Consider the following 25,979-nt stretch of genomic DNA (forward strand, 5'->3'; position numbering starts at 1 on the left):
CAGGGGCTGCGGGAGGGAGGCTGGGCTGCCTTTGATGTGTAATGCAAGGCAGGCGGCTGGGGGCATGTGCACGCGCTTTGAGCCTGACTTTCACGGGCACTGCAAGGAATCGCCATCGACTTGCAAGTTGGTTAAAGTCTGTTTAAGCCCCCATAGTCTTGCAAGCTCAATGCGCATGCGCATTGACAGGCGAGACCTAAAAAAGGACAGCTGTGCTGCTGATAATGCTGCCACTCTGGTGCACTGCTGCTTTGTTGGACTCCTGCTTGCTGTGCTGACCTGTTGGCTTGTTGTACCCCTGCCTGGGTGACAAGGACTGGTCATACATCACTTGAACCCCGAGTGACTCCATGGGTTATCTGGCTGGCCTCCAGGTCTGAAGTCTTAGAGACATAAAAGACTTCCAACCAACTTGCTTCTGCACCTAAACTCTGCTATCTGTGAGTCAACCCTGCCAATTGGCGCAACCCTAGCCCTGGAACCATGGAAGTGGGCCTAAGGTGTATCTCCTGTGCAACCGACACATCCTTTGTTGACCAACGCATCCCCAAGCAGAACCAATGCATCTCCTCAGCTGAGCAGCGAATCTTTGAGCAGAACCAACGCATCGTCACTGTGGATTGGACCCAACTCAAAAGGACTCCCATTGCCGCAGCCTTTTGCATCTGGAACCAATGCATCGCTGTCAGGCCTGCTGCTGCGCAACGCTTTACCTGGTGCAAGCTCCTTGCATCCCTAGCTGACAGCAGCCTCAACGATGAAGTCAGATCTCTGCATCGCAGCTTCACCGCTCATCAGAACCAACGCATTACCCCAGCTGTGTCTTGAATCATCGACACCGGCTTTTGCATCACAAGCCCCATCGACAGGATCCTCAACATCGCCGCACTTCGGAACCGACGCATCGCCTCGCCTGTGCAACACATCTTCAATGCTGATCCACGCAATCTCTCTGCAACCAGTATTATGGTACTTTGGTTCTGTGGGCCTAACTGGATCCCTGTAGTCAGCCCACACTCTATTGTGGTTGGCCTGAATTTTTGGTGTGACCAGATATCCTAAATAGCACTTTTTGCTTCTAAGCACTATTTTAACCTAAAAACTTTGAAATGCAATATCTCAAGTTGTACTTATTGGATTTTAGTCATTTTGGCCTAGTTTTATTTATCAAATTAAGTTCATTTTTTTCTAACTTGTGTGAAATGTTTTTGTATTGTTTCTACTGTTTTACTGTTTGAAGCGTTTCATAAATATTGTACACATTGTCTCTAAATTTAAGCCTGACTGTTCTGTGTCAAGCTACCAGAGGGTGAGCCCAGGTTAATTTAGTGTTTATCTTCTTCTTACTCTGACCAGGATTGTGGTTGCTGCTTCACATCTTGAGCTCTAAAGTACAGAGCCAGGTTTGTATCTTATTTCGGTACCTTAGTTAAGTTACTTATGTTTATAACAAAATCTTTACACTCTTTCTCTCTTCTTATTTAGTTTCCAATTTTGTTTTTCATGGTTACAGAATATATGCATCTTTTTACAAGAAAAGTAAATGCAACTGCTTAAAACATGAATAAATGTAATGAATTATAAATGTCTCAGTGTAAAAAATGTTGTATTTGAATAATTCAAATTATGCATATAAACATTAAATAAAGTTGTACACATCCTAATTAATTATCTCACAATACAACATTTCATGTTATTTTCTCCTGTTGCGTTAATACCTAATGTGTCACACAACTTTATAAATCACATTCTAAATACTTGTATTTCAACCAAAATATCTTTGATATAACTATCCTACTCCTATTAGTACATTAGCCACGACAGAGTATATTTGAGTGCTGACTATGCACGAGTATGGTGCACTCCTACAATATCTCCAAATGGATCAAGATTACACTTCTTCACAACCAATCAGATTTCACCATAAGCTCTGTGCTTAGGCTCCACCCAGATATACAAGTGTCTTGTTCCTCTAATATCTCAAAAACTACTGAACAGATTTACACCAAATTACAAAAGGGCTCATTCTAGACCAAGAACTACCTTCCTGTCAAATTTGGTCTACCAGTGGTTCGGGCTGTGGTCATGTCTAAAATCTCTATGAGGCTCCCCCCACGGCCCCCAACAGAGTGGGTGACCTGGGTGGGACCAGCTCACCCGCAAGTAAAGATTTGCCTTGGGGGATGGGGTCCTCGGGCCGAAATCAGCCAGGGAAGGGGACTACAGGCCCCCTTCCCCAAATAAATAAATTATAATAAAAAAAGACTGGCAAGTCACCAGATGCCATGCACCCTTTCCCCACCACTCTCCAAAGGCACCTGCTGGTGCAGTGCTGGTTGGGGTACAAGGTCCCCCTGACTCCAGAGGGTCCTTGGGAGCCAACAAGCCATGCTGTTAAATTAAGTTTGTCCCACACAACAGGATTTCTGAGAGGTCTTTTGAGGCCACGCCCCCTTTCTCCATCACTCTGCAAATGTACCTCATGCCGGACTGCTGGTGGGGGGATGAAGTCCCCTTGGATGTTGAGGGTCTTTGGAGGCCAACAAGTCCTCCTGTTACCTCCAGGAAGTACCACGGGGCTCAATTGCTGAGAGGACTTCAGAGGCCATGTCCCCTTTCTCCACCACTCTACAAACATGCCTCATGGCACACTGCTGGTTGAGGGATGCAGTCCTCTTGGATGCTGAGGGATATTTGGGGCCCAGAAGTCCTCCTGTTACCCTCAGTAAGTCCAACAAAGCAGGATTCCGGAAAGCTGGTCGGAGGCCCCACCCCCTTTCTGCAAATACAACTACTAATTAAAAAAACATTAAAAATTCACTTAAAAAAACCAAAGGCTACAAGGACGTTATAGTTAGGAAATATGTTTTGAAAAACTGTAGAAATTTGCTTATAAAACCAAAGGTTTGTTATAGCTAGGAAATGGAATTTAAAAAAACCTTAGAAATTAACTGAAAAATAACAAAGGTTACAGAGACGTTATAGTTAGGCTCAGGTATATCTTGCTTATAAAACCAAAGGTTTGTTATAGCTAGGAAATGGAATTTAAAAAAACCTTAGACATTAATTGAAAAATAACAAAGGTTACAGGGACGTTATAGTTAGGCTCAGGTATATCTTGTACAAAATCAGTGAAATTCAGCAGTTATAGTTACCTGAGGTAACTTTAACATATGACCCCACAATGCACTGCTTATGACCTCACATATTACATCACTCATTACATGGACAGTGACTTCTCAAATGACATCACTGATGACATCACCCTAATGTAAACTTTGATACACCCACTCTAAAATGACTACCATTCTCGAAACCATAGACACACCAATACCAGTTAGTACATACCCACTCACTGATTCATGGGTCTCCACACATATCCCCTCACTTCACAGTTACTTATACATTCAGTCACTCATCAATACAGCAACTGATATATACACTCACTCACCCATACAGACACTCACTCACCGCCACTCACCCATAGAGTTACTCACACACCTTGTCAGTCAACCAAAGAATAAATCACACTGCCATTTACTCACCTATACAGTTATACACACACCACCTCACGTATTCTTACAGATACTAACACATACTTACTCTCTTGTAAATCGCTGACACAAGCACAGACTCATCCATACAGCCACTCTCATAATCACTCACTCTCACATATAGTCATTATATACTCCAACAGTCACAGATACTACCTTAGTTACTCACACATATACCACTGAGACATCCATTCACTCACCTACACAGCAATAAGCATACTCACTCCTCAATACAGCCTCTTCCAGATGCATGCATGAATCTATACACCCAGTAAATCACCCACTCACACATCCATGTATGGAGTCACAAACACCTCCACCCACCTACACAGACACTCAAGCACCCAATTAGGTACTCAGACAACCAATCATTAACCCATATAGACACTCATGTAGCTACTCACCAACCCATGCAGCCACTTACACACCAACTGACAGACTGATACAGACATTCACACAAACTAGTAATTCATCCATGCATTCACTAAGACACGTTTAATCACTCACTTATACAGACAGTCATGCACCCACTAAATCATCTATTCAGACACTAATACTCTCACTCGTTCTTCAATAAACCTTGGCGTGTGTGTATATATATATACCAACACCAACTGTGTGTTTACATAATTCTTTTATGTTTTAACACGTATTGCATTGTGATCTATGGTGCATCATTATTATTTTCTGCAACTATGCTTTATTGCGCCCTGTCTACATGCATGCATTGCGATTGATTTGTATATAACATGAGTATTTGTACAGATAATATGTATATACGGGAGCATCAATGCGAGTAACATTAGCATTTAGAATATGGGTAAATGCTTCAAGATATTCAAAATGTTGCAATTTGAATTGAACTGATTTGATTTGATAAGATCATGTGCAATAATTTGTCATAGAAACTATATGTTGATGGACATGGTAAACAATTGTTATCCACCTCTGACCATTGCAATATGGCGCCCACGAATTGGGATCGGTATGAGACTTAAAATGTTAGTCCACCGTTTATGTCTACTAGCTCTTGGAAAGGTGCAAAATTCGAATGTTTACCAAACCTGTATAAACATGACCTCCGCATTATCCGCTCATCAGTGAGCAAGGACGCATGTCCGAAACGCGTCTGATGACTGGCACCACCACCTCCATTTCATGGAATAAATAATTCTCAAATTGAAGACTGGCTTGCGGTGAATATTTCTTGGAGTCTGTGTACCTGTACGCTGGCTGCCGGCTGCTGCCGGCGACTCGTTGGAGTTTCATATATTCGGGACGAGGTCGGTTTCCCGATGACACAGACCCCCCCATCCTAATGTGTGCTGATTTGATACGGACCGCTTTGGATACTATGTTCCGGTGAGGAGCAACTTTGGTCAGCCCCCTGCACGACACAGAGAAAAGCGACGGGAATCATCGAGGTACAGCTGAGGGAGAAGTCGGCGGACATCAACCGGAAGCAGTACTAAGGTGATTTTGAAACGCATTTGTTATATGTGCAGGTTGTGGAGGTACCGTGATAAGCCAGCGATCCGGGCGCTGAGTCACAATAGCACCTGGAACTTTGGGGAATAACGTAATCTTGGTGGTGCCATGTCGGAGGAGCGGGAGAGAGAAAAGGCATTCGAAGAACTCTTTTTGAATTTGCCCAAAATGAAACAAGATACGACAGCAGGAACTAGCAAAACAACCAATAACGAAACTGAAGTTAAGAAACTGATGAGGGAACTTGAAAAAAATCGGAGGGGGGGGGGAGCTCACCAAGTGGTGGGAGATCCGCTCCCTAGAAAAATACCACGAAGTTGGGAGAGTGCCCCGCGACCTCAGGATTATGTTAGTCCCGAGTTTCGAAAATCCGAATCCGGATTTATTAAAAGACTGGGCTGAGAGCAATCTCGAGGCGTCAATGCGCCTACTATGTTTACTGGTCAAGTACGCAAAGGTGGACCGGCAAAAAAATCTTGATGAAATAACAAGAATCCATGAGGAACTCAAGAAAGACATTTATAATACGGACAAAGCCTATATCGAAAAAACTACTAATGAAATAACTGAACGCCTAAAGAAACAGGAGGCGACAATCAAAACAAGAAAGGCTTATAAATTTGCCCGGGATGAGCAGGACTATGCTCTGGGGCAGATATACACCTTTGCGAGGAAGTATGACCAGTTACGTAAACAAAGAAAAGCAGCACCAGCCAAAGGAGTGACATCAGCACTACCTACAACCGCGCCGATGATGGATTCTGCCTTATCAGGGTCGGAGTTAAGTCTGGTTCCAAGCAGTGATGGCTCTGATGAAGGCGCATCTAATACTCGTGATGAAGACTTGGGCCAATTAACATTGGCGGAGGAAATAGAGTACGTGAGACTCCAGAGGAAGCAAACATTGCGAGCACGTATTCCAAACTCCGCACAGTCCAAAGGCGTAACAGAAGATGCAAGCAACGCCGCAAATGCGCCAAAGCCAAGAAGGCGACAATCCAAGAAGAAACAATGGCAGAACAAAAAGCAATGAATGAGAACACTATAATTAACTTATCAGCAGTACAGTTGGATGAGGCAGAAAAACAACTACTCTCATTGGTCCTATCATTCTGCCCTGAGAGCAATTTCAATTATTGCAAAACCAGGGTGGATGTCTTTAAATACATCAGAAAGATCAAGCTCAAAAAGTATTATGCCATAAAAAGGAGCACAAGTACTAAAAACAGTCAAGAAAAAGATAAAAGTGCTAATCCCAGTGGCCTGGCAGCTAGAGACATCACCTTGATGAAGACAATGCACCAACTGCACATGGATATGGACGATACTATTGGCACACAAGACATGGCTGATTATGAAGGACTAGATGTGGCACAATCAGCAAGCACCCCTTTTAAACCAGCATCAACCTTTGTCCCCAACATGCCCAGGGATGCTATCGACGTTTACGCTGATAGACTTGTCAATGAACTAAAAAAACTTCAAATCAAGACTATGAAGCAGCGCAAACAGCAAGATCACAGAATGAGAGCTTATAACACCCTCATGGACAAGTTAAAAAAGGACACCAAGATTGTTGTAAATCAATCAGACAAGGGTGGCAATATAGTGCTCTGGGCTAAAGTGGACTACATCCAAGAAGCATATCGCCAGCTCAATGACCTTACCTGTTATAGTAAGATCGATTTTAGAGCAGCCAAACTCATAGAGGAATCATATGCCAAGAAATTACACCAATGGAAAAGGGATGGATTGATATCGAGGGATGAACTGAAATTCTTGCACAAATCACACCCGGTGTTACCTAACATATATTTCATCCCGAAAGTCCACAAACAGACAACACCAGTACCAGGAAGGCCGATCGTATCTGCCATAAATAGTGTTTTCGAAAACACTTCAAAATACATTGACTTTTATCTGCAAGACTTCGTTCTCAAGTTACCAGCATACCTTAAGGACACCACTGACTTTCTATATAAACTCAATCAATGTACTTGGTCTGAAAGTTACCTCCTTATCACCATGGACGTTGCCTCACTCTATACGAGTATTGATCATATGGACGGCATCAGAGCGGTAAAATACTATCTTGAACAAAGACCCATTGAATTCCATCGCCATAATATGATGCTTCTATCCATGATAGAGACGTGTTTAAACAATAATGTCTTTGTATTCAATAATGAGGTATTTAAACAGCTAAGAGGGGTAGCTATGGGGGCATTCTTTCCCCTACCTACGCGGGGCTCCACGTGGGGTGGTGGGGGGAGCGTGTTCTCAGGGTTGCTCATGAAACATGGTGGAATAATAATATCATTAAGTACTGGAGGTATATTGATGACATTTTCATCATATGGCATGGCAGCGTCCTAGAAGCTGAAACATTTGTTGCTGACATCAACAAAAATCAAATGAATCTTAAATTTTCAGCAGAAATTAGGAAGGATGTAGCTACATTTTTAGATGTGCATGTAAAAATCAATGATGGTAAAATTATGACTAGCCTGTATGGAAAATCCACTTCGGGGAATACCATCCTGCATGCCCACAGCTTTCATCCCAAACACACTATAGCTGCCATTCCCTATGGAGAATTTTTAAGAATCCACAGATCATGTAGTTCAGTAGAGGAGAGAGATCATCATCAAGAGGAGTGTAGACATCGGCTCCTAGCGAGGGGTTATGATAACAGGAAATTACTTTCCAGTATGATTAAAGCCAATAGAATGGACCGCCAAGAACTTCTTGATCCCCTCAGATCTAACATCAATGCCTCCTCCAATGAGGTATATGATACTAATACTATTTGTCTTATAACAGGCTATAGTCGTCAAGCAAAGGAAATAACAAGATTGATAAAACGCGAATGGCCCATCATCTTAACTGACAATGTCTTCAAGGACATTATGCCACATTCCCCCACTATTACTTTTAGAAGAGCATATTCCATGCGCAATGACTTGGTCAGCAATAGCCCGGAAACACCTTTAGAGAATTGGCTGTCTCCCCGCAAAGGATTTTTTCGCTGTATCAGTTGTCGGGCTTGCAAATTCGGTGTAAACACCAGATCTTGCCCGACACCATTTGACACCAAACCAATCATGCTAAAACCCCATTATACATGCCGCACGGAGTTGGCGGTCTATGTATTGAAATGCAGTTGTGATCTCATGTATGTGGGAAGCACAAAGGGGACAGTATATTTACGTATTCTCCAACACCTACGGGCTATAGTAAATGCGGACCCCACGTACCCAGTTGCTCGGCATTTTCAACAAGTACACAAACAGAATTTAAATCATCTGAAGTACTTTGTGATTGATGCCATCATTCCGAGTAAAAAAGGTGGGGATAATGAGAAACGTTTACGCCAATTAGAGTCTAAGTACATTGTCATGCTAAACAGTAAATATCCGGGGGGATTGAACACAGGGGAGGACCTTCACAATTTCCTGTAGATATAAGCCATGCCTACACATCCCACATTTGCAAATGCATGATTCTTGCTTTTTGTATATGGGACGAGTAAAATTTATACACCTATTGCTCAGTCTGAATGTAGATATATTATATACGTTTCAGGGTGACCGTGTTTTGCTATATTCTTTAATGTCCTGCCTAACTATACTTAGAATCAGAGATTGATGATAAGAAATTAATTGGGCATTTAGAGTTCTCCACATGAATTAATTACTTATATTTTAATATCACAGCACTTTATTAGCACATATCACACACTTTCAAGGCTCTCACGTTATTTAGATGAGATGTTCCTTTTTTAGCCTTCACTCATGCTTGGAGTGTCTGATAAGGAAATATACTACCATCATCATTAAGGTCAGTCAATGTTGGGTTTACCACAAATAAATTGTGATTGTTTACAAACAATAGGGTACGTAGGAGGAAGGTCTTGATCAATATGACCACACTACCATTGTAATGCCCTATTTTATCATGATCTGGTTCGAGTACATACTAACGTTCTTATCATGAGGTACCTTTTGGTACAGTATATGGATGGAACTAGCTCGATAACCGATTACATGAGAATATGGAGTGTAGCCAATCTCTCCATGGTTACAGCAGTGTTTGTTTTTGTTTTTGTATTTGTACAGATAATACCCAACACCAACTGTGTGTTTACATAATTATTTTATGTTTTAACACGTATTGCATTGTGATCTATGGTGCATCATTATTATTTTCTGCAACTATGCTTTATTGCGCCCTGTCTACATGCATGCATTGCGATTGATTTGTATATAACATGAGTATTTGTACAGATAATATGTATATACGGGCGCATCAATGCGAGTAACATTAGCATTTAGAATATGGGTAAATGCTTCAAGTTATTCAAAATGTTGCAATTTGAATTGAATTGATTTGATTTGATAAGATCATGTGCAATAATTTGTCATAGAACCTATATGTTGATGGACATGGTAAACAATTGTTATCCACCTCTGACCATTGCAATATGGCGCCCACGAATTGGGATCGGTATGAGACTTAAAATGTTAGTCCACCGTTTATGTCTACTAGCTCTTGGAAAGGCGCGAAATTCGAATGTTTACCAAACCTATATAAACATGACCTCCACATTATCCGCTCATCAGTGAGCAAGGACGCATATCCGAAACGCGTCTGATGACTGGCACCACCACCTCCATTTCATGGAATAAATAATTCTCAAATTGAAGACTGGCTTGCGGTGATTATTTCTTGGAGTCTGTGTACCTGTACGCTGGCTGACGGCTGCTGGCGGCGACTCGTTGGAGTTATATATATATATATATATATATATATATATATATATATATATATATATATATATTTATATATATATATAAATATATATATATTCCAAAGAAATTAAAAAAATAGTGTGAAAAAATGATTTTTCCCATAAGAAACTTTAGACACTGTTATAGCAAAAACTGCTGAACGGAAATACACCAAATTTGGCAAAAAGGTACTGCTTGGCTCAGAAAGCGACCTTTTTGAAAATGGTGGAAATCCATTCAGTAGTTTTTGAGAAATTAAGGAATAAAGATAGTGATATCTATGGCCGTGGTGGATCCGCACACCCTCTGCACACCCTACCGAGCACGAGCTTCATGCTAATTGGCTGTCAACACTCCAAACCAGGAAGTGTTGGCAGCCATTTTGTGCCTCGGTAGAACTCAGGCACAAGAAATCAGTCAAACTAAGGCACAAAACGCAAAAAGGGGGCAGGGTAGAAACACCCTGACCCCCTAGGCCTGCTTAGGGGGTCCCACAAGGACCATCAGGGCCTCCAAAATATATATATATATTTTTTAAATCAACAAAATCTGCGCAGGGTGCGGGATCCTGCAGAAACGAAAAAGCCACCCCCGGGGCTTTAATACAATATGTGCTGGGGGGCTCACAGCACCCCCAGCCCTGGGGACCGCCACACCCCCGGGGCTTCAAACAGAAATGGTTGGGAGGGCTCAAAGGCCCCCCAAGCCCAGGGGACCACCACCCCGGGACTTAATTAGATATTTGTGGGTTCTCACAGGCCCCCCCAGCCCGGGGACCGCCACCCCTCAGGGCTAGGAAATTACATGGGTGGAGAGGCTCAAAGGCCCCTCCAAGCCCCTGGGGACTACCACCCCCTGGGACTTTTAGAAAATATTTGTGGGGGGCTCATGGCCGCCCCGCATCCCCGGAAACCAACACCCCCCTGGGGCATGTTTAAAAAAAATGTAAATAAAAATCCTGTGTGGGGGCTTGAGCACCCTCACACGCCCGGGGCTCTAAATAATAAAATTGGGGGGTCTGTGACGGACCCCCCAGCCCCGGGGACCACCACTACCCCGGGGCTTTGGAAATCTGGGGAAGGGGGCCTTGCGGCCCCCCTCCTGGAGCCCTGTCATTGCCCTGGGGACCGCCACCTCCCAGGGCCGGCTCCTGCAGTGTCCCAGGGTACCCACCCCCGGGACACTGTAGTTTGCTATGGCAGGGTGGGAATCTTGCGCCTCCCGCCCTGCCATAGCAAACTGCTTTGGTTTTTGGAAAAGACAGCAGGAAACCTGCTCTCTCTTCCAAAAACCAGAGCCTATTGCTTTTCTACACGGGGAGCTGCATCTTAGCAGCTCCCCATGTGGAAAAGCAATGCTGGCTCCTGAGGGACACAGGGAGCCGGCGGGACCGTGGGGGGATTGGGGACCCCCCAACAGTCCCCAATGGTGAGGGCCTGCCCCGGGTGATGGGGTCCCCGGGGCTACAAATGGCCTAGGAGGGGGGCCACGTGGCCCCCTCCCCAAAATTAAAACAAAAATAATAATAAATCAAAAAACAAAGGCCTGCCTGGGGGATGGGGTCCCAGGGGCCATAAGTGGCCTGAGGGGGGCAACGCAGCCCCTCTCCAAAAGAATAAAATAAAAGAAAGGCCATGCCCCGGGGGATGGGGTCCCTAAGGCCGATTAAGGCCTTGGAGGGGGGCCATGCGGGCCCCTTCCAAATTAAAAAAATAAAATTAGGGGGCAGGCCCTGGGGGGTGGGGTCCCCAGGGTCAATAAATTAGAAAAAGAACAAAAAAAAAAGATCGGCATTGCGACAGAGGCCACGCCCCCTCCTTGCAGCACTTTGCAGATGGGGAACTAATTCCCCTCGAATACTGGGGGTCCCTGGGGGCCAACTAGCCCACCAGGAACATCAGTATGTGCCAGTGGCTATATTGCAGAGATGAGTCTGAGGCCACACCCCTTTTTTACACCTCTCTGCAACGCAGCTCTGTGGCGCTTAATGGAGGTAGCTGGTGGGCTAGTTGCACCCCAGTGACCCTCAGGATTCAAGGGGAGTTAGTCTTCCAACTTAAAACGCGTCACGAGGAGCATTTGCACAGTGGTGTAGGGAAGGGTCAGGGCCTGAGGTGACATTTGTGAAACATGCCCTGTGGCGCGTTTTAAGTTGAGGAATTAATTCCTCTTCAATCCTGAGGGTCCCTGGGGGCCAACTAGCTCACCAGGACCTCCAGTAAGCGCCACGGAGCTGTGTTGCAGAGTGTTGTAAAAAAGGGGCATGGCCTCTGAACACCTCTCTGCAACGCAGCTCCGTGGCGCATACTGAAGGTACCTAGTGGGCTAGTTTGCCCCCATGGACCCTCAGGATTGAGGAGGAATTATTTCTCCAACTTAAAATGCGCCACAGGGCGTTTTTGCAGATATGTCACCTCAGGCCCCGCCCCCTTCTTTCACCAATGTGCAAACACCCCCCCTGATAAGTTGTAAGTTGGGGAATTAATTCCTCTTCAATACTGAGGGTCCAAGCGCCCCAACAAGCCCACCAGGTACCTCCAGTATGCGCCAGGGAGATGCGTTGCAGAGAGGTGTTCAAAGCCCACGCCCCTTTTTACACCTCTCTGCAACGCAGCTTCGTGGTGCTTACTGGAGGTACCTAGTGTGCTTATTTGACCCTAGGGACCCTCAGGATTCAAGGGGGCTTAATCTCCCACTTTAAAATGGACACAGGGCATGTTTACACAGGGGCGAAGGGAGGGGACTGGCCCAGAGGTGACATGTGTAAACACGCCCTGTGACGTGTTTTAAATTAGCAAAATAATTCCTTTCAATCCTGAGAGCCCCTGGGGACCAATTAGCTCACCAGGTGGTTCCAGTAAGCGCTATTGTGCTGCGTTGCAGAGAGGTGGTCCAGGCCGTACCCCTTTTAACACCTCTCTGCAACGACGCTTTCTGGACCTATCTAGTGGACTAGTTTGACCCTAGGGACCTTCAGGATTCAAGGGGACTTAATCTCCCAACTTAAAACAGACACAGGGCGTATTAACAGAGTGGGGAAGGGAGGGGACGGGGCCTGAGGGACGTGTGCAAACACGCCCTGTGGCGCATTTTAAGTTGGGGAAATAATTCCCCTTCAATCCTGAGGGCCGCTGGGGGCTAAGTAGCCCACCAGGTGCTTTCAGTAAGCGCCACTGTGCTGCGTTGCAGAGAAGGGGTCCAGGCCATACCCCTTTTTACACCTCTCTGCAACGCAGCTCTGTGGTGCTTACTGGAGGTACCTAGTGGGCTAGTTGGACCATAGGAACCTTCAGGATTCAAGGGGACTTAATCTCCCAAATTAAAATGGCCACAGGGAGTGTTTACATAGTGGTGAAGGGAGGGGAGGGGGCCTGAGGTGACGTGTGCAAACATACCCTATGGCGCATTTAAAGTTGGGGAAATTATTCCCCTTCAATCCTGAGGGGCGCTGGGGGCTAACTAGCCCACCAGGTGCTTCCAGTAAGCGCCACTGCGCTGCGTTGCAGAGAGGTGGTCCAGGCCGTGCCCCTTTTTACACCTCTCTGCAACGCATCTCTGTGGCGCTAACTGGAAGTACCTGGTGAGCTACTTGTACCCAAGGGACACTCAGGATTCAAGGGGACTTTATCCACCAAATTAAAACAGCCACAGGGCTTGTTTGCACATGTCAGCTCAAACCCCCTCCCTTCAACCGTGTGCAAACGCGCCCTGTGGCACTTTTTAAAAGGTAGTTTTAATCCCCCTGCCCTATTATGTACTAGGGTCTTACAGAGGAGGCCATGGTAATCACAGGGGTACCCCAACACATAGTGTTCACTATTGTATGTAGGTTTTTTAACTGTATTCTAAGGATCTTTTAGCATACCACTGGCTCTAGGACTCGTTAGTCAGTCAGTTACTGCCAGTACTCATCTGACAAAGTTGAGGGTACAGGATGATTTTGCAACAAGGCCTCTTTCTGTTTGTTCTTTCTGCATGTCTTCCTTCTTCCTGCACTTTTCTTCGTCTGTGAGGACTTCTGTTGCTTCTTTCTGCATTTATTTTTCTTTTTTCTCTGTGTTTTTCTTCTTTCTTCACATGTCCTACCTCAGTAGGCATAGTTAGAAACTAGCATTTAAATAACCTTTGAAATTAACTGAAAAAACATAGGTTTCAGGCACATTATAGTTAGGAATTAGCATTTAAAAAACCTTAGAAATTCACTGAAAAAACCATAGGTTTCAGGGGATTTATAGTTAGCTGGACATTTCACTCATACAAAACCATTGAAATTCCCCTGTTATAGTTAAGTTAGTTCTGCTAACTATAACTTGCGTGCCCGCAATGCACTGCTGATGACGTCACATATTACATCACTCATGACCTGGTCGGTGACATCACTCATGACATCACTGAAGACATCTCAAATGTTGTTATGAGTGATGTTACTGACCATGTCATGAGTGATGTAATATGTGATATATATATATATATATATATATATATATATATATATATATATATATATATATATATATATATATATATATATATATATATATATATATATATATATATATATATATATTCCAACAAAAGCGTCGTCTGGAATCAATCCAAAAGACAACACACCTTGGCCACAAACTTTCTTAAGCATGATTCTATTCCAGCAAAGTCACCCTACAAGTTTCGGAGCATCCGCTTCTTGCTCACGAGTAGTGTGAATGCAAAAACAATAGTCTTTTAAAGATATCATGTGACATTCTGTTTCATAACATGTGAAAGCAGACTCCTCGGATTTTCGTCCTTTTAAACAAAATTGCGTAACTCAGAAAAGCTATTCTTCCATAATATAAACAAGATTTTGCCACCAGCCTTCAACACTGCAATGCATTAAGTTCTTCAAAGTTTTACAAATCAATTGTTGCAAGTGTGAGCGCGGTTTCCAGGAAAAACTTCCCTCTCATTCAGTCCCTCACTATACCCGTGAACTATATGTCCCAGAATTCACTAGGGCATTCAGTAGGATATAATGTGAAGACTACACTTCCCAATTGTATCGGGCACAAAGTGTCAAAATGAGAACTTTATTTGGGGTCCCAGACATCGTTCCACAAATGATGTGGTCACCCAAATGATTTTTTCTTTTTTCCAACGAACAACAACGGGCGTATCATCTACCCAGTTAGTATCGTGGCAATCTATCGGCAGTTGGCACCGCTGCCACCGGTATGCCATGCCGTAAATTAAATTAAATTAACCAAGTTAAGCCCCAGTGGGCTTACCTACCGCATAGTGAATCGGTATGGGGCAACATCACAGTGGATGTATTGAAATAATTGGCTGTTATAGCCGCTGCTAAAAGTGTGTCTCAGCCTTAAATTAACCTACTATAAAGCCTCGGTGGGCTGACATCTGTACTTTGAGACAGCTGCCCCCGCTGCACAGGTACTGTCAAGTATATGTGAATTAAAATACTGTCCCAGTGGACTAAATTATTTGTATACGCATCATGGGCCATTTCTGTGTACCACAGAATTGTAGAGGATTCCCCATTCAAGGTACTGAACTTTGCTATCCGTACTAATATTATGGAATAGTCAACACTGTCCTAAACACGCATTCCACAGTATATATTTCACCAGTACCGCCATACCAATCCCAGTTCACACCCCCAGTGGGTTTGTATTTTGCAACTCAAGAGGATTCCAAAAAGAAACTCCCACAGTTCAATAGTAGTTGGCACCCCAACTCTAGTCAAAATATGCTATTGGGAAATGTTTCAACTCAGATCATGCAGATATTTTGCTCATTTAGCCTTCCACTTGCTTTCGATACAAATCCGAAATCTTAAAAAATATAAAATAAACAAAAAAGTGAATACCATATATTACATATTTTCATTTATTTACATTAACACATAACATTCATTGGACAAGAGAAAATGAGAGTAAAAGCATTTGTTAAAACTCCTTAGATCAATTGCGGCTTATCCCTAAGAGAAACTATATATTAGTTGTTGATATCTCAACTTGAATGTACGGCTAGTGCCTCATCACTATTGTGTCCCTTAGGCTGCATTGTGTGATATTTTATATTCAGTAAACAAAGGGAGAGACAGGGGTGGGCTGTTTTAACAAAGGTCCAGCATACATGCCCAAGTACTGAAAGCAACAAAGATTGGTATGCAGTTCCTAAAAGGGATAGGGGTATAGTGACTAATGTAAGAACAAGACTGATGTTCAATAACCAAAAAGGAGGAAGGGGAATTCCTCCTTTCGGATAGAATGCCCTCACACACCGAGCCTGCTAGGTGTCATGCATCATCATTGGGCATGCTCCTTGTCGGGACGGCAGTGCAATTCCCGACGGGCACCCTCAGTGGGGGCTCTTTGGCAGAGATCTTTTATCCTTGCCGTTTGGTGAGTGCGTGTGTGGGGCCCTAGGGTGTAGAAGTGTAGTGTGTGTATAGATAGTGGATTAAAACAGGGGACGGTGGTCAGGGCCACTTCTTTAATAATCCTGCCTCCTACCCTGGTTAAAAAGGTGATGGCAACTAACCACAGTGATGTGTGGTTGCACTTATGTGGTTTATTTTAAAATCATCCTGGATTCCAGGCGTCCCAACTCTTTCATCCTATCGCCTCCTCTTTCCCTTCTAGGGATACTGTCCAGTACAATGAATGATAGCAGACTATTATTGTGAATGTGGTGGGAAGCAACATGTCTCGCCATAGGGTATTGCTCATCATTATGTTATTGCCCTCAGATGCTCCAAAACACGCTTTTTAGCTTTATGTATGGTACTTCCAATATAGTATTTGTCACAGGGGAATCTGAGTGCATATGCCATGTATTCAGTATTGCATGAGACCTGTTTTCGGATTTTAAACAGTCTACATTCAGAAGCGAGCTTGAACTTTTTGCAATTTGCACTGTATTTAAAGGCCTTGCATCTGCCACATACATAAAAACCTTGTACAGAATTTTGTTGCATATCATTAGGAAGCAAAGCCAGACACATCATATCGTTCAATGATTGTGCCTTTCTATATGTTATCTGTGGATAGTCTTCCAGATGTCCATCTAGGTCTACATCAGTTTTAAGGACATGTCAGAACTTCCCAAGTGTTTTTTGTACCTCCTTAGACTTCTTGTTATAGGTTGTGATAAACCTTATACTAGTTGCGCCCTCCGGGTCCCTATCCTTCTCCATAGTTGTTTTCAACAGATTCTCTCTAGCCCTACTGTCTACTTTGCTGCAGGCTTTAGTTATACATTCTAGACTGTAACCTCTCGCAATGAAGCAGTCAATCATTATGTCCTTCTCAGTATTGTAACCTTCCGTCGTACTACAGTTACGCTAAGCTCTTAGTAATTCGCCAAGAGGGATACTCTTAATGAGATTTACTGGATGGCAGCTTCTGGCATGTAATAAACTATTACCTTAAGTCAAATAAAATGTCCCCTTTGGGAACACTTACATATCAAATATTACAATTACAAACTAAGTATAGTATACAAAGTTGACTCAATCCATACAGACAAGCAAGAGCAAGGATAATGCATGTAATTAGAATTAAAAATGTGTACAGTTTATTACAAAATCCATAAAATAAAATAACAATACAGTAATTGCGTATATCTACCAACACAATGAGCTAATCACATTAACATTTTTAACAGTGGGAATGAAAACATAGAAAATTGTTCTAATTAAAAGAGAAGAGGACACAATAGTCAGACAAATTCAAACAAATAAACAAACTCCAAATTGCGCAAATATCAGAGATGCAGAAGTTATTTGATCCAATGACAATTATGTGTCACAATTCTAGATGCTATTCTAGAATTGTGACACATAGTGGTCTACATACCTGGAGGTATTTTCCAGGCAACTCCCTCCTATGTATATGTGTGTATATATATATATATATCCAATACCATTGCGCTGCCTGGCTGGCGAGGGGTCTCCAGGACAGGGCCGTTGCATGACTAATGAAAACTTTGAACTTGCACGCAATATGTGAGTAGGCATCACTTGCAGGACTATAAATACCACAAGGCACTGCGCCCATCCAGGGACGTGCCATGAACATAAAAGAAGAGTATTTCCTGCTACTACCCTGCAATTCAATTCGTCCTCCTCTGAAGAAGAAGGCAGCCGCCTTCGAAACGCGTCAGGATACAAGACGAAGCAGGACAATTATCATGAACCTTGTTCCCGGTTTTCTAGCTACTTAGCAACCTGTCGTGAATAAAGCCTTGCCTGGAAGCCCCGTGAGTGTGGTTGGTGTTTTACACTCGAGCTCTCACATATTGGAAGGTCCCATCACCTTCCTTGCTGCACCCGCCTGAGAAGAGTGAACGGCGCTTTGATGGGAACAGAGCGTCGCAGATGTACTGCATTTCGCCGAGCACCGCCACGCAACGAGATGTAACGAGCCCAGAGATGGCGAGCATCCAGCTTGTGGGGAGATGATCATATACTTCTCCCTTGCTCCAATACCATCGTGCTGCCTGGCTGGCGAGGGGTCTCCAGGACAGGGCCGTTGCACGACTAATGAAAACTTTGAACTTGCACGCAATATGTGAGTAGGCATCACTTGCAGGACTATAAAGACCACAAGGCACTGCGCCCATCCAGGGACGTGCCATGAACATAAAAGAAGGGTATTTCCTGCTACTACCCTGCAATTCAATTCGTCCTCCTCTGAAGAAGGCAGCCGCCTTCGAAACGCGCCAGTATACAAGACGAAGCAGGACAATTATCATGAACCTTGTTCCCGGTTTTCTAGCTACTTAGCAACCTGTCGTGAATAAAGCCTTGCCTGGAAGCCCCGTGAGTGTGGTTGGTGTTTTACACTCGAGCTCTCATATATATAGATATATATATATATACATATATATAAATATATATGATCAGATGCTGCACGGCTGCTGCGTCTTTGCCCACGCAATGCCAGCAAAACAGGACACGGACCCAAACTATGTGCCATTACATTTTATTCACCAAAGTTGTCTGAGACGTGGTCCGCGAATTTGCTGATTTGCGAATTCGCAATCTGCGAATTCGTGCAAATTTGCGGATTTTTTATTTTTGAGTGTTCGCGGGTGTTCGTGGGTGTTCCCGGGGAACTTTGCGTATTTGCGGGGCGCTTTGCGTGTTTGCGGGTTTTTTTGTGCCTGGTTCATCACTGCCACCCTCTTGTTTTTATGCCCTTCCGCACTCTGTAGCACTTGTTTTTGTGCCTTTCTGCCCTCTACCCCACTCTTGTTTGTGCCCTTTTGCACTCTGCCCCACTGGTTTCTGTGCCCTTCTGCCCTCTGCCTAACTCTTGCCCTCTGTCCCACTTTGTGCCCTTCTATCCTCAGCCATAAGTCAGCTTCAACAGGAAGCACTAATAGATAAAGTAAAGCAGGTGCTTGAGTTGAAGGTCAAATTAAGTTACACAGTCATTAATCACCCCAAGTTTGGGGTGATTAATGATTGTGTAACTGAATTTGAGATTCAACTCTAGCACCTGCTTTACTTTATCTATTAGTGCTTCCTGTTGAAGCTGACTTTTGTAACAATTTTAGAGGCTCTGGCAGCTTGCCAGCGCCATTCTAAAATAATTACAAAAAGTCATCTTAAACTTTTGACCCAATCCGTTCCGCTCGCGGATTTTGCGGGAAATTCGCGAATCTCGCAGATTGCGAATTTACAGAAAATCCGCGAGCAGTACGGATTTTCCGCCCATGTTTCATATATATATATATATATATATATATATATATATATATATATATATTCGGTAAGGCTGAATGCGGCAATAATGTTTTTATTCAAAAATATAACTGCAAGAATAACACTACCATACCCAAAATGCTTCATAACAGGCCAATATGTGTACGAGTATAAAAAGCAGAAAGCAAAGAAGGACTCTGTTAAAACTACTGTGCTCAGGAACCAAGTGTTCGAAAAGGGTAGGAGATTTTTACGGCCTGAATAAATAATTTCATCAGCCAAGAGGAGTGCTGCGTTGTTTATCTTTGCAGGGAATATTTCTGCAAGAATCTGTCCTTGTCTCGCTACATGCTTCGGCTGTAAAGGAGCTTCCCTCGCAAAGGACTATTTGCGTTTGGGTATTAATCATACGAGGGAGAGCCCAGCACATACGTCCGAATTGCCATTCAAAAACTGAAGGCTAACGGAATTCACAGCGTGGAAGAGAGAGATGACAACAATTGTCCAATGTAACGGAAAGAAAGGCACATTGCGGCAGACAGAAGATTTAAAACTACACGCTGTTTGTGGCAAAGGATGCCAATACTGACCAAACGCCCTGGAAATACCAGGTTGAGCATCGGCCTGCGGGGTCGGAGGACGCTGCCATGACCTGGAGTCTCCCAGGTAAGAGCGTACTCAGTATTTTTGAGGCTAAGATCATTTGTGCTGTAGTGACTGGGTGTGAGTGTTTGATTGATTCAGATGCTCCATCCATCACCACACCCTTTTGTACCGCTTTTGGCCACCATAGGTGTGGCAGGGTATGCTCAGACGTGAGTCCCTTGCTCACTTTGCCACTGGATTCAAGCAAGCCTGGCTGAAGACGGCTGGAATGCCAGAAACCAGTTCTCGGAGGCTTGTTTCCGGTCCAGGGAAGACATGGCTTGGCGGTTTGGGCTGGACTGTTCCCATGAGGCACAGGGTCAGACTGATTTGCATATGGCCATGTCTGGGCTGGGGTGGCAGAGTGGGCTAAATAACGGTGATGGATTAAACCCAGAACTTTTGACTGGGTGTGAGTGTTTGATTGATTCAGATGCTCCGTCCATCAACACCCCCTTTTGTACCGCTTTTGGCCGCCATAGGTGTGGCAGGGTATGCTCAGACATGAGTCCCTTGCTCACTTTCCCACTGGATTCAAGCAAGCAGGGCTGAAGACGGCTGGAATGCCAGAAAACGGTCCTCGGAGGCTTGTTTCCGGTCCAGGGAAGACATGGCTTGGCGGTTCGTGCTGGACTGTTCCCATGAGGCACAGGGTCAGACTGATTTGCATATGGCCATGTCTGGGCTGGGGTGGCAGAGTGGGCTAAAGAACGGTGATGGGTTAAACCCAGATCTTTTGACTGGGTGTGAGTGTTTGATTGATTCAGATGCTCCGTCCATCACCACCCCTTTTTGTACCGCTTTTGGCTGCCATAGGTGTGGCAGGGTATGCTCAGACGTGAGTCCCTTGCTCACTTTGCCACTGGATTCAAGCAAGCCGGGCTGAAGATGGCTGGAATGCCAGAAACCGGTCCTCGGAGGCTTGTTTCCGGTGCAGGGAAGACATGGCTTTGCGGTTCGGGCTGGACTGTTCCCATGAGGCACAGGGTCAGACTGATTTGCATATGGCCATGTCTGGGCCCGGGTGGCAGAGTGGGGGTAAAGAATGGTGATGGATTAAACTAAGATCTTTTGACTGGGTGTGAGTGTTTGATTGATTCAGATGCTCCGTCCATCACCACCCCCTTTTGTACCGCTTTTGGCCGCCATAGGTGTGGCAGGGTATGCTCAGACGTGAGTCCCTTGCTCACTTTGCCACTGGATTCAAGCAAGCCGGGCTGAAGACGGCTGGAATGCCAGAAACCGTTCCTCGGAGGCTTGTTTCTGGTCCAGGGAAGACTCCGTCCATCACCACCCCCCTTTTGTACCATAGTGAGGTAAAAGCATGATCACTAGAAAGTAGGCGCAGGATTGATAACAAAAATGATATCCTCTGTTGGCATCAAGAAATGAATCAGGAAATGGGGATGACTGTGTGAATGCACGAAAGTGACAACTTCCACCAATTTTCAAGGAGGTGATATGAGTCCTGCATAATTCACACATAAATTGTTGTGAATGTGAAGGAAAACAACAGTCGATTAAAATACAACTGCAACAAGTACTATAACTAATTACAATATGGAGGAGAGAGCAGCCAAATGTGTATTGAAGGCTGAAAGTATGTTCCAGAAGGGGGCCTCATTGTCAAAAGAAGCGAATGATGGAGGTCGAACAACCTAAAGCAGGTGACAACAATCAAACAACTATTCATACAATTAGAAAGGCTACTGCGCAAGGAAATCTCAAGAAGCTGGGAAATAATCACATTAGATAAATACGTTGAGTGCGAGATGGTGCCGAAGGGCCTCTGCATATTTACTTTACCCAATCACACAGACACGAAACCGGAGATGCTCGAGGAATGGGGGAGGAACAACATGGACAGTTCACGAAACATGATGCTAATTATCATCAAGTATGCGAGACAAGATGTAGAAGATCTACATCGCAATATAGCAGAAGTAGAATCTCAAATAAAAACATCTAATGAAAAGATTGAGACCATCAAAAAATTGAGAGCAGACATGGAGCGAAACCTTGACAAACATGAGAACGTAGTGCAGGAACGGAAACATCGAAAGTTCCGTAGGGACGAAGATGATTATGGATAGGGAACTATCTTCACGTTTGCAAAAAGATTTGAGGGGTTCAAGCAACAGCAGGAAAGCAAAAAATAAACATAGGTGAATCTCCGAGCATGACCCCGAGTGAGTCAGAATCAAATCTTAGTGAGGGTCTCAAGACCATCTTGAACACGTAAATTAGAGGAATTGAAGCTGCTCTATCAGGAGCAGCAAACACCAAGGAACAAAACCTTCTGTAAAATGTGTTTCATGCATAACATGCTGTTAGCCCAGTAATGGTATATATCTAGGGACCTCCTGTGGGCTCAGCTTATTATTGTATATTGGCAGGTTGACTTTTCCATAATATTTGGTCATCAGTGATGTCATCATGATGTCATTTGAAATCTAATCAGTGATGTCACTGACCATGTCATGAGTGATGTAATATGTGACGTCATCAGCTGTGCATTGCGGGGGCGCACGTTATAGTTAGCTCAGCTAACTATAACGGCTGAATTTCTCTTTTTTTGTAAGAGTGAAATGTCAGCCTAACTATAATGTCCCTAAAACCTGTGTTTTTTTAGTGAAAAAAAATATATATATATATATCATTCCACAGCGCTGCCTCCTGGATTTTAAAAACAGCACGCCATGGACACGGATGTTGAGATAAGCGGTGTTTATTTTAGAAAAGCGTCAAGACCCTATATATATATATATTTATATATCCAACACCAGAACCTGACCACATGCACTTTTCTCAGCACATTTTCACAGGAACGGACCTCCACACAGGAAAAGTTATTCTTCAGTGCTTTTATTCATCCCAAATCACAACATGATGCGTTTTGACCGGGTCACCCTGGTCTTGATCACATGACATGTGATTTAAATACATTTGTTACAACACTACCCTCTCCATTGAATAACATTGAGGTAGAAGACAGACTTTTTAATGAGAGACATGTGATAAAAGAAGTACCCATCCGCAACAATATTATTTCATCTGCATTCAAAAAAACTTTCCCAACAGGTAATCCTTTTAATATACATACATGCATAAATAAAAGTTGGTATATGGGATTTCCTCAATTCAACTCTATATATAATATTGCAAAATAGCGCAAATCAGTATATATATATATATATATATATATATATATATATATATATATATATATATATATATATTACAGGAACTCCGTTTTTTCTGACAGCTTGCTGCAAAATAACGAACTGGACCCCGCCACGGCCGCTACCTCACCGTGGCCGCCATCTTCCGAGGCCGCATGTCCATGAAAGAAGTGGACGAGCAGATGCTCAATGTTCAGAATAAGAACAGCAGCTACTTCATGGAGTGGATTCCATACAACGTGAAGACCGCGGTGTGCGACATCCCGCCCCGGGGCCTCAAGATGGCTGCGACCTTCATCAGCAACAGCACAGCCATCCAGGAGCTCTTCAAGCGCATCTCCGAGCAGTTCACCGCCATGTTCCGCCGCAAGGCTTTCCTCCACTGGTACACCGGCGAGGGCATGGACGAGATGGAGTTCACCGAGGCAGAGAGCAACATGAACGACCTGGTGTCCGAGTACCAGCAGTACCAAGACGCCACTGCAGAAGAGGGAGAGTTCGAAGAGGAGGCTGAGGAAGAAGTGGCATAAATCTCCACACTAATAACAATGGACCATACTGCCAACACTGGCATGAACTTAAACGCTGGGCCAACTAGCATCCTGCTGGTGACTGGTCGGTTCTCGTTCAGGGATGCTGGCTTTGTGTAATATGGTTATTACTGCACTGCATTTGTCATTTCCTGTTTGTGGATGCCCGGTCTAGTCGTCCAGACTAGTGCTCGGCCTTTTAGCATGAGTTGACCACACCCTTCTCCCTCTTCCCCCTGGTTGCGTTTTACAGTCTGCCAGACTTGGTCTTCTCACCATTGTTTGGTCGGATGCTGGAAGCGGCTTGGGACCGCGTCGGTCCAGAGTTTTTCTTTAGGGGAGTTCTTTTAGATGCGGGTTTCTGTTTACAGTCAATAGTTAAGTGAGCAATCTCCTAGTCAACCCATCCTGAGTGGAGTGCTGGAGAGGAACCCCAATTTTTTTTTTGTTTCCATGTAGCTTGTCTCCAGGCTGCTTGCTAACCTTTCCTGTCCCTTCCCTGTCACTCCTGTTTCGTTCTTTCACTTGTTTCTGTTGTCTGGCTCAAGTTCCAGCATTCTTTTCACTGCTTCAGAGCGTCTGTCCTGTATGGTGTGGTAGTAGGAGCTGAGAAAGCAGTCACTTGTGAATCATGGTGTCACTATTGAACCTCACATGCGAAGAAGCCTGTTGAACCGGGGGTGGGGTTGGGTGAACAATTGAGATCGTAAGTACTTAAGACGCCTTCATGTGACCACAATTAAAATGAGATCAAGTGCTATAAAAAATGTTTTAAAAAGTGCATCACTCTGTCCGCCATGACGCATTTCGGGCCCTGAAGCCCTTGATCACATGACATGGTCAGCCAATCCTTGTGTATTTAACGTGCATACAGGTGTCATCTGACCACTGGGCCTGTAGAGATAAACAACAGACTTCCGCCTAATCCTGTATCACATCGGCTTCATGATGTTTTTCTTACATAATGTAAACAGTTTTCAAATAATGCAAATGTACAACATTATCTCCATTCTTTCTCACCCTCTGACACCCTAACAATAAAATGCGGTTATAACATACAGCATTCTAATTTTCAGTGCAAATTATCCCGTAGTGTGCAAATCTTGCAAATAAATAAATAAATATCAATAAAACCAACACTTTTTATCATACAATAATTGTAAACAAATCATGTTCTGATAATATTTATACAATAAATAAATTAATTATTTATGCAAATAAGCAAGATATGTGCAAAGTTCGCATCAAGATTTGCGCAAAAAAAACCAATGTTTTTTAGGAGGAATATAGAGAGGGTGGTGGGTGGGGAGTAAATTTAATAGTGCCCAAGCGGGCTAAATCGATGTTCAGGATAACTGCCTCTATACCGCCCTTACATAGTGGTTCAGTTCCTGTCGCACGTTTCCAGGAGTCAAAATATTAAAAAAGTGAATTAAAAAAAAACAATTTTGTGTGTTTTCCCTTTCACCCTGTGAAAAGATCTAAAAACTGTTCTTCTCAATTTCATAAAAAATCAGTCTGATGCTCTACGACTCACTCTATTCATACTCATACATTCATGAACATTTTATGGTTCTTATATAAATGCTCCCTCCAATTGATGTTTTTATAGGCAGGTATATAGGTCCTCTGTGGCGTTGAGGCCATTTGGAGTCTTAGTATTCAGTTCTAGGATGTATCTGGTTTCCAGTACTCTCAGGCGGGCCTCCCTGTCCCCTCCCCTCCGGAGTGGCAGTACTGTATCTATCGCATAATAGCTGAGGCAGCCTAAGTCTCCCCTGTGGCAAGGATTGATGTGACCGCCCGCATGTGCTGGAGTATGCGTTTGTGAACCTGCAGCTTGGTACTACCAACGTATTGCAGGCCACACGCACACTCCAGCACATACACGACAAAGTCAGTCTTGCATGTTATTTTCTTGGTTATAAGGGTTGGCACCTCAGTGAATGGGGTCATGTACGAAGTTTTGTTCTTCCCCATCGTGCCTGCTTTGCATATGGCGCACTTAATGAACCCCTTACTTTTATGCAACCAGTTGTCCTTGTTGACTACTTATGGGCTACTCTTCACAAGCATATCGC

At 43.9% G+C, this 25,979-nt stretch overlaps 1 protein-coding gene across 1 annotated transcript; it reads left to right on the plus strand.

Annotated features, from left to right (window-relative positions):
- Positions 1–23,481: 23,481 nt before the first annotated feature.
- On the plus strand, positions 23,482–24,275 carry LOC147688849 (tubulin beta chain; the record flags this gene model as incomplete). Its single annotated transcript, XM_086939979.1, has 1 exon — positions 23,482–24,275. A coding segment is annotated over one exon (417 nt), but the record flags the coding sequence as incomplete, so codon positions are not given.
- Positions 24,276–25,979: the final 1,704 nt, after the last annotated feature.

This window comes from Lissotriton vulgaris, chromosome 10, assembly GCF_964263255.1.
Source record: "Lissotriton vulgaris chromosome 10, aLisVul1.2, whole genome shotgun sequence".
Taxonomy (NCBI): Eukaryota; Metazoa; Chordata; class Amphibia; order Caudata; family Salamandridae; genus Lissotriton; species Lissotriton vulgaris.